The sequence below is a fragment of the Buteo buteo genome, chromosome 13 (genome assembly GCF_964188355.1).
Source record: "Buteo buteo chromosome 13, bButBut1.hap1.1, whole genome shotgun sequence".
In the NCBI taxonomy this organism is placed as follows: domain Eukaryota; kingdom Metazoa; phylum Chordata; class Aves; order Accipitriformes; family Accipitridae; genus Buteo; species Buteo buteo.
In genome coordinates this window covers 32,620,649-32,636,554 of record NC_134183.1, presented here as the reverse complement: position 1 = coordinate 32,636,554, position 15,906 = coordinate 32,620,649, and the positions used below count along the sequence as shown (strand labels likewise).

General features: G+C 36.6%; 1 protein-coding gene across 4 annotated transcripts in view; it reads right to left on the bottom strand.

The window, feature by feature from the left end:
- Positions 1-15,906, bottom strand: part of ENTREP2 (endosomal transmembrane epsin interactor 2) — a 160,835-nt gene that overhangs the window by 46,363 nt on the left and 98,566 nt on the right. For all 4 annotated transcript variants that reach the window (XM_075045436.1, XM_075045435.1, XM_075045437.1 and 1 more), the window contains exon 3: positions 9,469-9,579. In XM_075045436.1, coding sequence (XP_074901537.1) covers positions 9,469-9,579 — 111 coding nt within the window. The remainder of the gene's footprint in view (positions 1-9,468; positions 9,580-15,906) is intronic.

Sequence of the window (15,906 nt, the reverse complement as noted above, 5' to 3'; positions counted from 1 at the left end):
ACACAGCATGAAGAAAAAGTGGAGGAACTAAGAGGTACATGTCATCTTACCTATTTTTACTTTGAAAAATGTTTGCTTTCTGTTTTCCTGTGTTCACTTTGTCTTGAATACAATATGCATTCAATGTGTTTACATTTTAAAAAGCATTATGCATTCTGTTCTTCAAAGACTTGCATTAAAGCATGCCTTGATAAGAATACTGAACCCTGATTATTCTCAAAAAGTAAAGATATATGAGTGATTCCAAAATAATCCCATTCAGCTCAATGAAAATATTTATTGATTCTGACTTCATTAAAAAACAAACAAAAAAGCCAAACAAAACCCACCCCAAAACAAAAAACATAGCAATGTTTATTTTTTATCTTCCATCCAACAAAACTTTATTAAGCCAAAACTTAACTCTGTACATGTTTTTACCTAGCCTGTTAATGTGAACTGTCATTGCTTTAAATTTTCTCAGTTGGGTATTTCTCTGCTTTCTCCATTCTCATTTTTGCAGGTTATTTAAAGGGCTACCAATGGGATAGAATACCTTACTTCTCCAGGTCACTAGCTGCAGTTCAATCTGGGTTAATATCAACAAAAGTTATTAGTATCACATGGGAGTTCCTTGAACTATGAGTTTAAAAATACCAGATCCCAGGTTTCTATACTCCATTTGTAAGAATGACACTCCTGAGAAACTTCCATGGCTTTCCATGTAAAGAATAAAAGATTCAATGTACCATTCAGGCATGCTCAATCAGTCCCATATTCCTCCCAAGTAGGGATGGAAGCACAGTGACTGGGTGGTGAGAGATCTGAATCACCATGCTACTTATTCTTTTACATTGAAAAAAAACAAAATTAAGAAATATTAATTTTTCCAGACACAAATCCACAAAAAATTTCCCAATGCAAGTATGCATTTACTATTTTTAATTCAAATTCTCCCTAGGATCTTGCCAATTTCCTGAACAAAGATAGGTAACAACACTCCTTGCAGAATTACCTCCCACAGCCTTATATGTAAAATCATTTCCACAAATTATTTTCTTACTACTTAAGACCTTGAAGGATGTTTAAATTGTTCATATAATCTTAATAGGTACATATTTAAATATATGTATTTTTTAGTGTCACCCTTATGAGGTTTATCTAGTACTCTCTGCTTACATGCTGGTGAACAGAAGAGGAGCAGAAAGAGTCCATTAAAAAAACATAATAAACTTTACCAGAGAATATGCAGATGAATGAATGCTTGACATGTACAGTGATGAAGGCATGCTCAGGGCAGGATGCTGTCTCAGTGGGCTTCAATTCCTGAAACTCCAGATTGCCCTCTAGCCAGTATAATTTGTAAAAGGCTTTAAAAAAACCTGGGTACATAAATTACATCATTTCCCATATACTCAAAGGCAGCACTGGAAATAATTGTCTATGGCAACTCACAGAGACTGGTCATACCCTAAGCCACAGACACTGTAAAAGAAATAAAGAAAAAAAAATAGTTTGAGCACCTTTATAATAGTTGTGTTGTTTATTTCTAATTAGCATACAATTTAATTCACAAAGCTGCTTTAGCTATTTCAAATAGTGGGTTTTTTTCCAATTCCTGCAATCTTTTAATACTCTCTTTTAAAAAAATGAAAGATCTGAGCAAAACCCAACTACATGGTTTATGATGAGACAACTTCAGCTCTTCAAATCAATGGAAAACACAAAGCACTAAATGCCACTGGGGAGGTCTTGCTCCTGAACCTCTCTGGAAACGATGTCAACTGTTAGATAAATGATACAGAGGAAGTTCAAAACTTACACTTTGAATTTAGAGCTGTGTCAAATTTAGTGGCCAGAATGCTACAGCACACCTGGTATACTAGCACCAGGCACACAGCAAATCAATACAGTCTTCAGCTGTTAAAAAGTTTTTATAATGAGGAAAATGGACTTCAGACAAAGCTATTTGCAACAAGATCATTCATTCTCTGATTCATGCTGCCCCTGTTCAATGAAAGATAGTCACTGACTCATGTTGGGATGTATTTGACATTTCTAGTATGAAATATAGATCCCAAGTCTACTTTTATCTCATGTAATGAACAGGTGTCACAGAAATAAGGCTGAAAAGAGAAATACTTTCTTGGTCAAGATTCCCCATCTATGAGATATTCTCAATTCATTCTGAAAGATGTTCCATAACTTTGTACTGCCCAGTAACTCTCCCTTTAATTCAATTCTTAAAAATAGCGACAAGAAAATTGTTTACATGAAAGATCCTGCAAAACATAGGGACATCTTAAAAATCACAGCATATTTAAAAACACCTAAGATTTGCAACCAGACTGGGAAACAAAATGGTATTTTAATCTTAGGCATACATTTTTGGAGAGCTTTTAACAATTTGTCCTATTGTGCACCTTTTCCTTCAAATGTTTGTGAAGTGACATCTTTGCTAACTTGTGTTTTTGTAACGCGGAGCAGTAAAAAAGGCTGAGCGTGTCATTGCATTCGTGCTTTCAACAATACAGCAGCTGAAAGCAGTTTTGAGCCCTCATGCTCCGGAATACTCATTCCTGCCCTACTGCTCTCTCACAATTGTATAGACAGGACCAAGAATTCATACAGCTACCCTGTGACCTAAACAGTGTCAAAACTAACTTTTCTTTTTGTTGTGTGGGAGTGGTTTATTTTTAGTCCAGACCAGATCTCAAATGCCATTCACTGCGTGGCTTCATAAATACAGACAGTTGCACAAACAATAGAGCTACATTGGTATAGAGAGAAGGAGTTGGGATTACTCCTTCCAGCTGCAGGGCTGGTTTTTGCCAGGCTCAGACACAATTATATCAGCAGTGCCTCCAACTCTGTGTTCTTTCTCTTCTCTGCTGTGTTTAAATCTCTTTTTGGTTGGCAGAGCTCAAGAATAGAGCATCATTCACTTCATCCCCTGCATGTAATACTCCTCACCATCCTGCATATATTGGCATTCCACTTTGTGATTCTTACTCACGCTAGTAAGCATAGTCAGTAATCACAGTATAGTTTGTGTACTTTTATATTTATGACAGTTGCACAGTACACCCTCATCCAAACCATATTTAAGATTTCAAACATCAGCCTGAGCTGCCTATATGCATAAATTGTGTTTATTTTGTCTTGCCAAAAAGCAGTACTGTTACTTCAAAAGTGATAAAAACCATTAAAATCTGACTTTTATGTAGTAGAGTTTCAAAAAAGTAAAGGATCCTCCAACAAGAAAGAACACAGAGAACTTCAGATTATTAAAAATACATACATACACTCACACACACACACAAAGCACTCTATATTACAATAAAGTAACAAAAATGTGGGCAGACCAGACTTTTTTTCATCTGTATCAATTCATTAAATTATTTCTAGGTATTAAAGGTGTCTTAACAGAGAAGAAATTACTGCTGAGTGCACACACATTTTCACCAAAAAGGGTAAATTTGGGATTAAGTAACAGTGTTACTTTGCATTCTACCCTTTCCCTATTACAAGCGTAAAACTTCTAATAAAAATAGTAATAGATTTAATTTTTTCTTCTAAATCAACTTTCAGGTTTTTTTATTGGGAACATAAAAACAGCATGACAAAATTCCAAAACAAAATATAAAAGTTCAAAAGTTGAAAACAAGGCAATGAAGTGCAAGAAAGGCTCACCGGTATGTTTATGAAAGGAACTTTAGTCAATCATAGGAGCTTAGGCAAAGAGAAAGAGCAGGAGGATCCAGTAAGGAATAAAGTTGAGTGGTTAGGAAATAGCAAGAGAAAAAACTGTCAGGTGAAGAAGAATAAAAATATATATATTTTCCTGGAATTTAAAAGAATTTTTTTCAATATGCACAGAACTGAACGTAGCTACAGCACAAAATGGAATACAAAGAAACCGCAGTCCTGGAACTGGGCTATGCCATTCATCTCTCTGTGAACCTACACTTGCTTTGCTTTTCTGTGCTTTGTCTATTCCTGATAAACATAATTCAGGGAAAAAGGAGTCTTCCTTTATATGTTACTATAATCACAGGCCAGTTTTCAGCTGTACAACTAAAAAATAAATTATAAGCAATCTTTCTATACAGAGATAGACACTATCACTACTTTTTTGAATAATAAGCAGCTCTAAATTTGATTAAAACTAGAGCATTTATTTTTAAATGAATAAGCAACTTACAATAAGACAGGCACACCCAGTAAAGACAAATAAAGACCAAGAAATAAAACATCACTAACAAAATTCTTTCTTGTGCAGTAATAGAATATAAATTAAAATATACAAATTGCTCTATCCACATATGTTAAGCACGATTTTTAGAGATCAATTTTTTGAAAAAGAATTCGTAAGACAGAAATGTTTTTTCTCATACACACAGTAATGAACAGCTTGAGTGAGTAACTGCTCTGTACACGTCCTACTCTCACTGACTTAAAGCAGTATCTTGAGGTTTTGGCTGCAGGTTCTACAGCTAATCATGGGAAAAAAATTTCAATTAAATTTTCATAACAAGTCATTAAAGCTACTGGTATTTTTTTGTTCCTCAGTGTTGCATGTTGCTAAGCTGCAGGATAAAGAGCGCAAATACTAAATTCACAAATTACACATTCAAAATGCTAACATATGGTGAGCACATATTTCATATCCACACAAAAATACATATTATGGAATCTACAATAAATTCCCAGTGTTTAAAGCAAAGTAAGACCCTTGTCTCTCATTCTTTTTTTCAAACAAGGACTCTACATGTGAAATGCTTCTGAATTTAAACTCCACAATACAGTAGATACTATTATTCCTTTTAAAGCCATACATTCAGCATGAATGAGTTTGACAGAAATACTACAAGTAAAACAGAATTTATTTTTAATTTGACTTTTGTATGGTACTCTGCTTCAAAAATTACTAGTGTATTTTTGTCTGGTACAGTTACATGGGATGTTAATTGCATCTCAAACTGCAAGTCTACAAAAGCTGGATTTTGACTCCTAGAGCTGCATCACCATAAAGTACATTTGTATCCTAGAAGGCAATCAAAGTATTTAGTGCTCTCTGATAATGTACAACCAGTTACATAGTGCAGGACTGCATAGATGTACAACACTATAAAGTAAGCCATCTAAGGAGTTAACGTGAAATATAGCTTAGAGCAAGCTGTTAAGGAACTGGTGTTTTTCCTTTTTGAGTGAAAACCAGTAATAAAATAAGTGTGTTCAACACGACACATTACCAAATTCTGAATCAAATCCTGCGCTTAATCATAAAGCAGTGTTGCTCACTACAATATATCTTTCCCAGTGGGTAGCCTACAAGAACAGAACTCTCAAATTTCATACATATGAGCACTTCAACATGGCAATATAATGTATTCACATGCAAGTCCCCAACCTGACTGAAATGTGATTTCGAGTAAGGAAAATCTAAAAAGTAAGCTCTGGGCAGAAGAGATTGTATTTTTTGGAAATGATTATGATATGATAAACAGTCACAATGAAATTATATTGCCCTCATCTAGTACAACACACTGTGGCAAAGCTACTTAATATTTCACCATGCTCAAAATTGAAAATACCAGTTTGAACATTTGTTTTATCTTCTTTTGCCACCTCAGCTTTTCACTATTCAAGAGGAAAATTTGCACATTCCACCTGGAGCAGGAATGAAAAGCTCAGGGAAGTACAAATGAAACGTAACTGTTGCCTTTTAATTTACTAGCCAAGTACACTGGCTTTGGAAAAAAATGCAAAATGCTATTTTCAAGATTCTTGCACAAGTGACAATGTTCCATTAAACTGGAGAAACAAGCAAAGGTTTCCTTTTAATTCTGCCACAAGAGAACAAATGGGGAAAGCACCTCCTTCGTAAATTCCTACATGCCCACCCACCAAAACTCTTAATGCCAAAATGCCTACCCAAGGGCAAAAAGTCTACTTCCACCTGTGAACCCTCTGCAGGCCCACTGAAAGCATTTGTTTGATACCATGCCCTTCCCTCACTGTTGATTGGAACAAGACTAGAGAAGGCAAGACAAAGGAGGGAAGAAGGGGGGCAAATATACAGTTAAAGAACCTGAGGCTATTTTAAAGTTCAGATCAAACGTAGTCCCATGAAAATCACTGAATCTAGGATATTTTGGAACAACATTAAATTTCCAAGTGGAAAACATCCCGAACAACTGAAACACAACTTTTTCAAAAAGCTGAAGAAGGGAAAAAAAGGAAAAAAGAAAAAAAAAAAAAGGAAAAGCAATTCTTCCTGAACCAGCACTTTTTTTCTCCTAAATTTCACCTTATCCAAAATGAATTTATTCCTTTTAATTTTAATCAATGATCTGAGAATTCAACTGCACAGTTCAGTCACCGCTTACTTCTGCAGCAGTAGTTTTCCTATTAGAGGTGGTGATTCTGACCAAAACTGAAGAGACATGGGGTTCATAACCAGAAGAGAGGTCACTGAAGAGAACGTTTAAAAGACTACAAAGACTTTCTGTTGACTTAGGTCTTTTTCTTGGTAGTGAAGATCCAACCACTGGCTGGAGCCAGTACCTTCTTTGTCTATGAATGTGCTAATTAAGCAGAACATTGCTTATTTTAACTTTCTGTCCCTGCAATGCCACTTTGTTGATTCTCATTAACTTGATTTTCTTCCTTTTGTCCTACACCTCTATTATAGCTTGTATTAGGAGAAATTAAAATGCTCTCTTTCATTAGTCTGAGTCTTTCTTCTTGGTGCAAAGACCTATGAGGAATCCTAACACAGATACATTATCACAATACATCCCAGAACAGAGATCACATATGGCTAGGTGGTATTATTAAATGATAAATACTGTCAACATGTTTAAACATAGACTCCAACAAGCACATACATAATCACAGTTATCAGTAGTCTGAGTAAGCAACTGAATTGTAGGCTTAGGGATTTTTCAGTTGGCTTTGTGGAGTAGCCCTGTTTGCTAATGGCTGCCTAAAAGGAACTAGAAAAGCAGACATACACATGCAGCAAGACCCATGCATGCACTAAGCCGTGACAGCACCAATGGCACTGTTCTTGCTACATGCATTCTTCTCAATCTAGGACAGGATTTGTTGTTTAAATTCTAGTCACACAACTTACCTGACATCTATCAAAACTGTGTCAGTAATGACACTGATTGCTCCTGAGTCAGAGGTGAAAGACTGCACACACAAGTACAAATGGCTCTGCTCAGCCATATATACATACACACACATTTTCTTCATTTAATACTATAATCAATTAAATGTCAAAACCAGTAAGTAGTTAAGAACATGTTGGTTCTGAAATAATTTATTTATCATACAGTAGAGAAATTCTAGGGGACTTTGCCAACAAATCAAACAGTGAGCTACTGAGCAAGGAAGAGATAAATTCATGTTTCCAAAATTCCAATGTTTCTTCCTTTTTTTTCTTTAGGGCTTTGATACTATCCTACATGAGAGATGTGGCAAAATGGCATTGCTTGAGAATATGGAACATGACATATCTACCAGCAGAGCATGATGTCTAGACATAAGCCTAAGAATAAGAAATTCATTACAATGACACTCCAGGTCAAAATACCACGTTTAAAAAATTATAGCAGATAGGTCACACAATATAGTTACATAGTTGCATTACATAGTTAGGAAAGCATTCATTTTGAGAGACTACTTTTAGTCTTTCTTCCGTGCAGATACAAAGCCATTTTTCTAAGTCTTCATGGGAAGTTCTGATATAAATGCAGTCCCTCAAAGTAACTTCTAAATAGTCCTAATGTCAAAGCAATGATCTCAAAACAAATTAGTAAGACTCACTTCAAAGATCTTCCACAAAAAATACCTATGATACTTCTTTTATCATGAAAAAAACCAACAAACCCCACAACAAAAAAAACCTACTTTTCCATAGCACCCCAAAGTACAGCATGCATCTTGCAACAGCTCCGGGTTCCACCAGTTGATTTTTCCAGCTCTGCAGCACAACTCCAACTCCCCATCAAAACAAGAGCCAGGAACTTTATCAAGAGTTTCCTAGATTAAATATTTTATAGTGAAAACCCTTCCTTCCTCTCTTTGGGTCACTGCTGGTTTTCCACTGAGTCAGCTATCTGGCTCTATCCAACTCTTCTATAAAGCCTTTACCCCAATCACACCTGGAAATTGCAAACACTGTAGAAAGCTTAGCAGAATACCTAAGCTTTTCCAGACTGCCTAACTGATGGAGCTGCAGACATACCCCTCTGAAACAGGAAGGGCGATAGCAAACAGAACACAGGCTTAAAAGCTGAGTAAAGAAGATGAACGCATGTGACAGGTCACACCCAATGGTTTCCTGTTCTGTATTTTTCACACGTATTTTGAAATATTTACCGAAATGCTTTATATTATTTTAACTTAGTGTTATTAAATATATTGTGTGCAAACGGAAGCCTGAAGGCTCTTACTGGACAAAAACCTCAGAACAAAGGAGGAAGACAATGGCTGAATAGAAGAGGTGCACAAACATTTTGTAGAGTCATCTGTTGGCATTAGAGAGACAAATGTCTCTTCTCTTTATTGTTCAAATCAATGTCTTGGGGTGCGAATGTGCAACGAAATCCTAATGAATCCTACGAGTGCATACTCATACAGTTTAAACTGTTTGATTGGTCTACTGACAAGACAGATTATACCAAAAAGAGCACTGATGCATATCCATAAATGTTCTCCGGTCCATTTGTCAATCTTAAAATTTAATGTCATTTGTTTCCTCATTTGGGGGGGGGAGGGAGATAATTGTTTTATTATTTACTTTAAATCAGAGATTTCAGACATGAGTTTAGTTCTGTAGGCATCTTCATAAGTTTAAGTCAGAAAATATGTTAGTTCAATGTATATTACTTTTTTCCTTGAGATAAAAACATAAAGACTTCATGTATACTGTACCTTTTAATAATTTAGAGCATGCCACATCATGATTAATTTTTATTATTCTGTATTTTATTTAACGTAAGTAACATACATTTGCTTTGGAAATTAAAAAAAGGAACTACTTTAGGTTGGCAAATAAAGTATTAACATACACATACCAAAACACTACTATCAGTACATCTGTGAAATACACTGGCTGTATAAGGAGTTATTGGATGAAATCCTGATACTGCTGACATCAAATGGTAATCATTGCGCTGCTTTGATGTGGCCTGTATTGCACCTATTCTGTTTAAGCATCATTTGTACCATGACAATAAGAAGCAAGTCTTTCTAATTTTACAACATACTTTTTGAAGTGACAAAACACTGTAAATACATTAGCACTTTAACTCTCAAACCTTTCCCAACATGATTTTTCATACTGTAATACCTATAGATGGCTCTACTAAACACAGACTGTTTTGAAAATTAAAGGAATATGTGTATAAAACCCAAACAAATGAAAAATAAAATTCATTGCCCTTTGTAAGTGACTTGTTTTTCATTACTCACCAACTGACATCCTTCCAGGGACTTCACCAGCTGAGCGTTCTGACAAGAGAGAATGGAACCAGCCAAGTTCAGCATTACGCACACCGCAGACAGCAGCATGAAAAAGGTTATCTGGAAAAAAAACAAAAAGCCTATTACTATTCACTGCAAGAGACAAACAAGAAAAAAATATCATTTAGACATTCAAGAACTTCCAGCCTGTCATACATTACATGGATGGTAACATTTTATACATTTTAAAGAAAAGAGTAGAGTATTCTTTAATCTGACAACATCCTGAGTCTCACACTATAAGAGAAAGCTAAATCAAAACTAGACTTGACTGTCATCCATTTTCCTCCAGCCAGTTCATCCATTTATCTCCCACTTTTATCACACACTCTGAAAATTTAATGGGTTTTATGAATGAGATTATTAGCAAGTAAGATTTGAAAAAAATATTTTTATAATAAAAAGTAGTTTTAAAACAATTTAAATCCTTTTTGATGAGGATATGGGTCTCTTAAACAGGAAAGGTATTTGTGAAAATCATGTATCATGAGTTTGTATAAGTTGGGGAAAAAGGTGAATAAAATTCTGTATATATATAACTACTTGGTTTTTAAACAACAACTACAATTTAAGCAGCATCCTCCACATCAACTACCCATTGTGTTAATTACTCCTTTCGCCTCTTTTCAAAACATGCCAAAACCATCATTAACTTGATTGCATCTGCTTAACTATCATTTTAATGCTTTAAAACCTGGCCCAGTGTGGGCAGAGAGAAATCCCAGTATGTAGGGAACTCGATATGTAGGGAAGTAGAAAGGCACAAGCAGTAAGAGGTCAAGAATAAACATATGCTCAATATATGGTCACCTTAAATATCAGTGTTCACATTGCCATATAACACTCATACTCCTATTGAGTTATCTGAAATTAGTAAGAAATTCTGTTGCATCTTTTTTCTGTAAGCATGCCCATAGTTTACAATCTTTCACTATTCTCACAAGATGTTATCTTTTGTCAATGCCTATGCTATGAGTATTTCTGGCAACTTTAACTCCAAAATTGTTGGATTTTTTTTTTTTTTTTTAGTGTTTTTCAAATGAAAAAATAGAATTTGAATAGTTCCCCTCTTCACCAACCTAAGCCTTACTTAACAGAAAAATTCCCAATTGATACATCTAAGGGTTAAATTACATCTCTGTTGCATATTTTGAAAAAAAAACCACCCAACATTTCAACTATTTTTACAATTTAATACTCCTATATTTTGTGTATGAAAAACAATCTGTAACAAATCTGTGTCAAAATCAAAACTTCTAGAATAAACGGCATACTGCTACCATATAATAATGGGCAACTAGATAATGTCTGTGTGTCTATATAGTGTTACATATGTAGAGAAATACTGATACTATAAGTAGTATAAAATCTGTACCAATAGATACCTTGCAGACTCAATATTTATGAATCAGGTCATTTTATTATTTCTTAATTTTTGTATTTTTAATCATTGTAACCCAAGAGCTTTATTTACTTATTTTTGCTAATACAGGCAAAAATTAATATACTTGATAGAGTGATAGTTGTTAAAACATTGAGCTTTCTGACATACTAAAGATGATTTTTAACATACATGTTCTAGCCCTTTAACTGCAAATTCATTTGAACAGTTAATGGAACTTTTACCAAAAATAGGAAATTTATTTCTTTTTATTTATTTGTTTTGTTGTTTACTTTTTATGGTGGCAGTATTTCAACTGCTAAACTTGTACTGCAGATTTTCCTGAAGTAAATCCACGTTACTGGTTATATCATATTCCTTTTATGAACCATAGACGTGTTCCTGAAAAACCACATCTTTAAAGAAGTCCTGATTGCCTTACAGAAGGGAATAGCCAGGTGTGGAAATGGACTTCTGCTGTGGCTTTGTGTGGTGTGGTTGGTTTTTTTGGTAGCGGGGGAGGGGCCGCAGAGGGGTGGCTCCTGTGAGAAGCTGCTAGAAGCTTCCCCAGCTCCAAGTCAGACCCGCCGCTGGCCCAGGCCGAGCCCATCAGCAACAGTGGTAGCGCCTCTGGGAGAACGGATTTAAGAAGGGGAACCGGTAGTGAGCAGGGGGATTGGGATGTGAGAGGAACCCGCTGCAGATACCGAGGTCAGTGAAGGAGGAGGGGGAGGAGGGGATGCCCCTGAGGAGGTTGCTGCCCCTGCAGCCCGTGGTGAGAGGGCAGGCTGTCCCCCCCAGACCATGGAGGGGAGGGGGGGAGCGGAGGCCCCCCAAGATGGCCGTGACTCCATGGGAAAGCCCCGCTGGAGTGGTGTGTGGCTGAAGATCGGCCCGTGGAAAGGACCCACGCCAGGGAAGTTTGTAAGGAACTGCAGCCCACAGAAAGGAGTCACATTGGAGAAGTTCGTGGAGGACTGTCTCCTGTGGGAGGGACCCCACAGCGGAGCAGGGGACGAGCGAGGAGTCCTCCCCCTGAGAAGGAAGGAGCGGCAGAGACGACATGTGGGGAGCTGACCCCAACCTCCGTTCCCCGTCCTCCTGCGCCGCTGGGGGGAGGAGGTGGAGAGAACCGGGAGTGGAGTTGAGCCGGGAAGGAAGGAGAGGTGGGGGAAAGGTGTTCTAAGGTTTGGTTTTACTTCCCAATATCCTTGGTTTTGATCTGACTTGTAGTAAATTAAATTGATTTTGTTTTCTTCCCCAAGCTGAGGCTGTCTTTTGCCCGTGACCATAAGTGGGGAGCGATCCCTCCCAGTCCTTGTCTTGATCCACACGCCTTTCTTTATATTTTCTCCTCATCCCACCGTGGCCGAGGGGCGGGGAGTGAACAAGCGGCTGCGTGATGCTTTGTTACTGGCTGGGCTGAAACCACAACTTCAAAATTTGTTTGATTCAAAAAAATGTAAATGTCAGACACCTTTTCTCTGACAAGTACAGTTTGTATATGAAGCTTCAGCCATTTCAAAAACCACCAAAGTAACAAAAGGCGAACATCCTCTGATTTGATGTTGATCTACTTGGGTAGGCTCACAGGAAATGAAAAATACACAGTGTGATGCTAAGGCTGATGAAATCCAGTCCTTTGCTGACATATAACTTCCAAATAAAGTCATCAGAACTGTGTATAATCTCAACACCTTTATAGTGCTCCTGCTACAACACCAAATAGTTAATTTTTCACACTTAAAACAATTTCCTTATTTATTCAGTTGTCCCCTCATTAATCCCTGGCAGAACGAACGCAGCACTTGCTGCTCAAAGAACCTTCCTCAGCTAATGAAGGCTACAAAGTTCTATGAAGTCCACAAAGTTCTGAAAGCTGAAAGAAAATAGAGTTCCCTATGCTGAAGGAACACCTACTGTATCAACTCTGCTCCAAACGCCCTTCATTAGTCACATACCTTCAGGAAAAGAAGGGTCCCAAACAGTTTTTGAAAGCTACCACAAGCACTTTTTTGGAAAAATGAACAAACAAAAAACCCCTGTAATCTCCGCGTTATTAAGCAAAGGACAGAAGTTGTGTTACGAATTTTAGTTGCCAGCTTCATATTCTTCCAATCATCACAGCTGACAACAAGGTTTGTAACCTAGGTCAGGTTTATCTATCTTTTACAGTACTTTCTCCATATAAGCATTCATTAATGATGAAAACTCTATTGGCATTTCCAAAGTAACCTCTTCCTCTTGTCACAGGCAAAGACAAGAGAGAAGGATCCAGTACTCTGTCAAAATCATGTAACAGGCTCTTACAATTTCTGCTCTTCTCTGTGGGTCCAAGTCTCACATTCTGTATAGAAGCTGCATTTAAAAGTGACAGCCACCAGTGACATGGTCACATATCAAACACTGAAGTCCTCCTTCACACTTGTCTTCCCAGTTTTGCTATTTTATGCCTCACTTCACTTCTCAATGTCCTGTGCAAGGCATTACCTAAGCTGGGCCAGGCATGTAGTTAGAAGGGAAAACTCGGGTCCCATGCAAGCTTTTTGCAACTACCTTGCCTCTTGCAGAGCACAAAGAGACTAATAAAAGCAATTTAAGTATTTCCAATATCCTTCCTTAATGCTTTTCACCTAAATACCAAAAAGCTTTCCACTGATGGAATAGGACACACTTGTTGTGCTGTTATCACAACTTTTGAGGTGAAGTTCACCACCATGCTGGAAGCCACAATAGAGAAAAGGAGACATAAAAATATCAATTACCACATTAGCAGGCATTAAAAAAAAATGTTCAGTGTGCTTAATGTTTTTATTACAAATCAGTCTTTTCTAACATGGGCACAAGTACAATAAACATATCTGCAACCCTTGAAGGAGTGGTCATTGTGGATTATGATGGAGAGCCAGTGCTACATTATGACACACTGTAGATGAAGTTAGATACACATTATTCATGATATTAAGTATGTCTAATTTCCACATTAAATATTCCTCAGAAAATGAGCTACTGAAGAGTTGCTCTGAGAGCTGCTTGCAGGAGCAGTATGAAACTATTAAGAAAGAGTGTAAAATGCAGTTAACCCAATGACCAAGGTCAAGAGCTTACACTGGAGAAAATACAGAATTAAGTGTCGGACACTGAAGGGCTATGACATCTTAATGCTGCTTTAAAACTACAGTATTATGTTCTTTACCTTTCTACCTATGACATATAAACAAGCGAAAATATTCCTAGAATTCAGGAAGATGCATTAATACAACTAACCTCCAAAAGCTTTACAGCCACCAAGAACTAGTACATAAACAAAAAGTGAAGCCAATTGATTTATTATGACATAGAGTTAGCAGAATTAACTGGAGAAGTCAAAGCTGATATTCTATACAAAGCACTCTATAGAATAAACATTAATAGGACTTCCTACTTAAATGTTACCATAGTCTTAAACTAATTCTAGAAAACTAATTAGCTCTGCTCTGAGGCAATGATTTAAAATGATATAACAACTCACAATTTGAGATGTCATCTTGCACTTGGAATAATAAACTAGCTTAATTCTCTTTATGACCTTAGTCTGCTGCTTTCGTTTCATTTTTTCAATAATTTTGAGGTTCAGGTTACATGAAATAGGTTCTTTTGGCCTTCTCATAGAAAAAAAACTATTTAAAGATCAAGCTTTCACATCAGCTCTCCACCAAAAGGAGAAAAAATTTTCCAATGCAAAGGGAGGCTGAGGCCAGAGCCTAATAGAATATCTTCACTGTACTCTTGAAAGACAGGGATGAAGGATATTTGATTTTGGGCATACATTGCAACAGCAAGAAACCTTACCAGTTTCTATTTAATCATCAATTACATTGTTTCTTTGCAGAAGTCTCAACTTCTATGATCATATGATCATGCGAATCTCTCAGATTTCATCTAAAATAAAACACTTTCTAGGCTACTTGGTCATCACATTAAAAAGTTAAAAAAGCCTGATACAAGACTACAGATTTCAAAACCAGCCCCCTCCACCCACATTATTAGAAGAAAGCTAGTGAATTTTAAGTCTGTGTCATGGCATTTCAACAGCTGAGTTTAATACAGCTAGAGCTGGTCTTTGAAATTCCTACCATAGCATCAAAACCAGTTGTAATGGAGAAGACGGGGAACAACCTTATCTTTCCTTTTATTCTGCCTATTCATGAATTAAAGCCTCAATGAAAGTTTAGGGACTGGGTCACACTAACAAATTCTCCAGGTTCTGTCAGACTCCTTCCCAGTCAAAGTTTCTGATTTTATTTAATTAGAGTGTTACACACACAGCTGGACTATCAGTAAAATGGGAATGTGCACACAAAACATTTTTGCAGAGTGGTTTGAAATTTATTGATGAAAAATCCTCTTCAGAAGGGTATGTGTTATTTTCACCATTTGTATTTTGGAAACAGTCTAGATTCATGCTATTGTTTTCTTACTAAACTTTTACAGAGTTCCCATTTTCCTTATCAGTCATAAACTAAAATGTTGCATACATCAGATTGAATAATTAATTTAGAAGTAAACTGATTAATGAAGGATTACTTGTGATTTTGTCTTTAGCTAAACTATGATCTTGCTTTGCTTCAACAGTGCCCTGGGAAATTGACTATGATTTTTTCACAATCTTAGGACTATACCTAGACATTTGATGTAGATATCTTTCCCTGCTGTGCTGGAAGAGTTATACTTCCCAGAACTTCAGAGAAAAGTAAAAAATAAATTTACAATTCAACCAAATTCTCAACTGATTACTCTTTATTCCTTCAGAATGCAGGCAGAATGCAGCAACGTAAAAAAGGCTGCACTGGTCCCATGCTATGGCAGAAGACGTGAAGAGCCATCCCAGGAAATAAGAAAGGGCAGAGCCACATGAGGCTCCCTTTTATACTGCCTCACAGGCAAGAAGAATCTGGCTTTAATTTGCATTACTGAAATTTTCAAATAGAATATCATTAGCTTAAAGCAGAAATAATGCCCAGAGC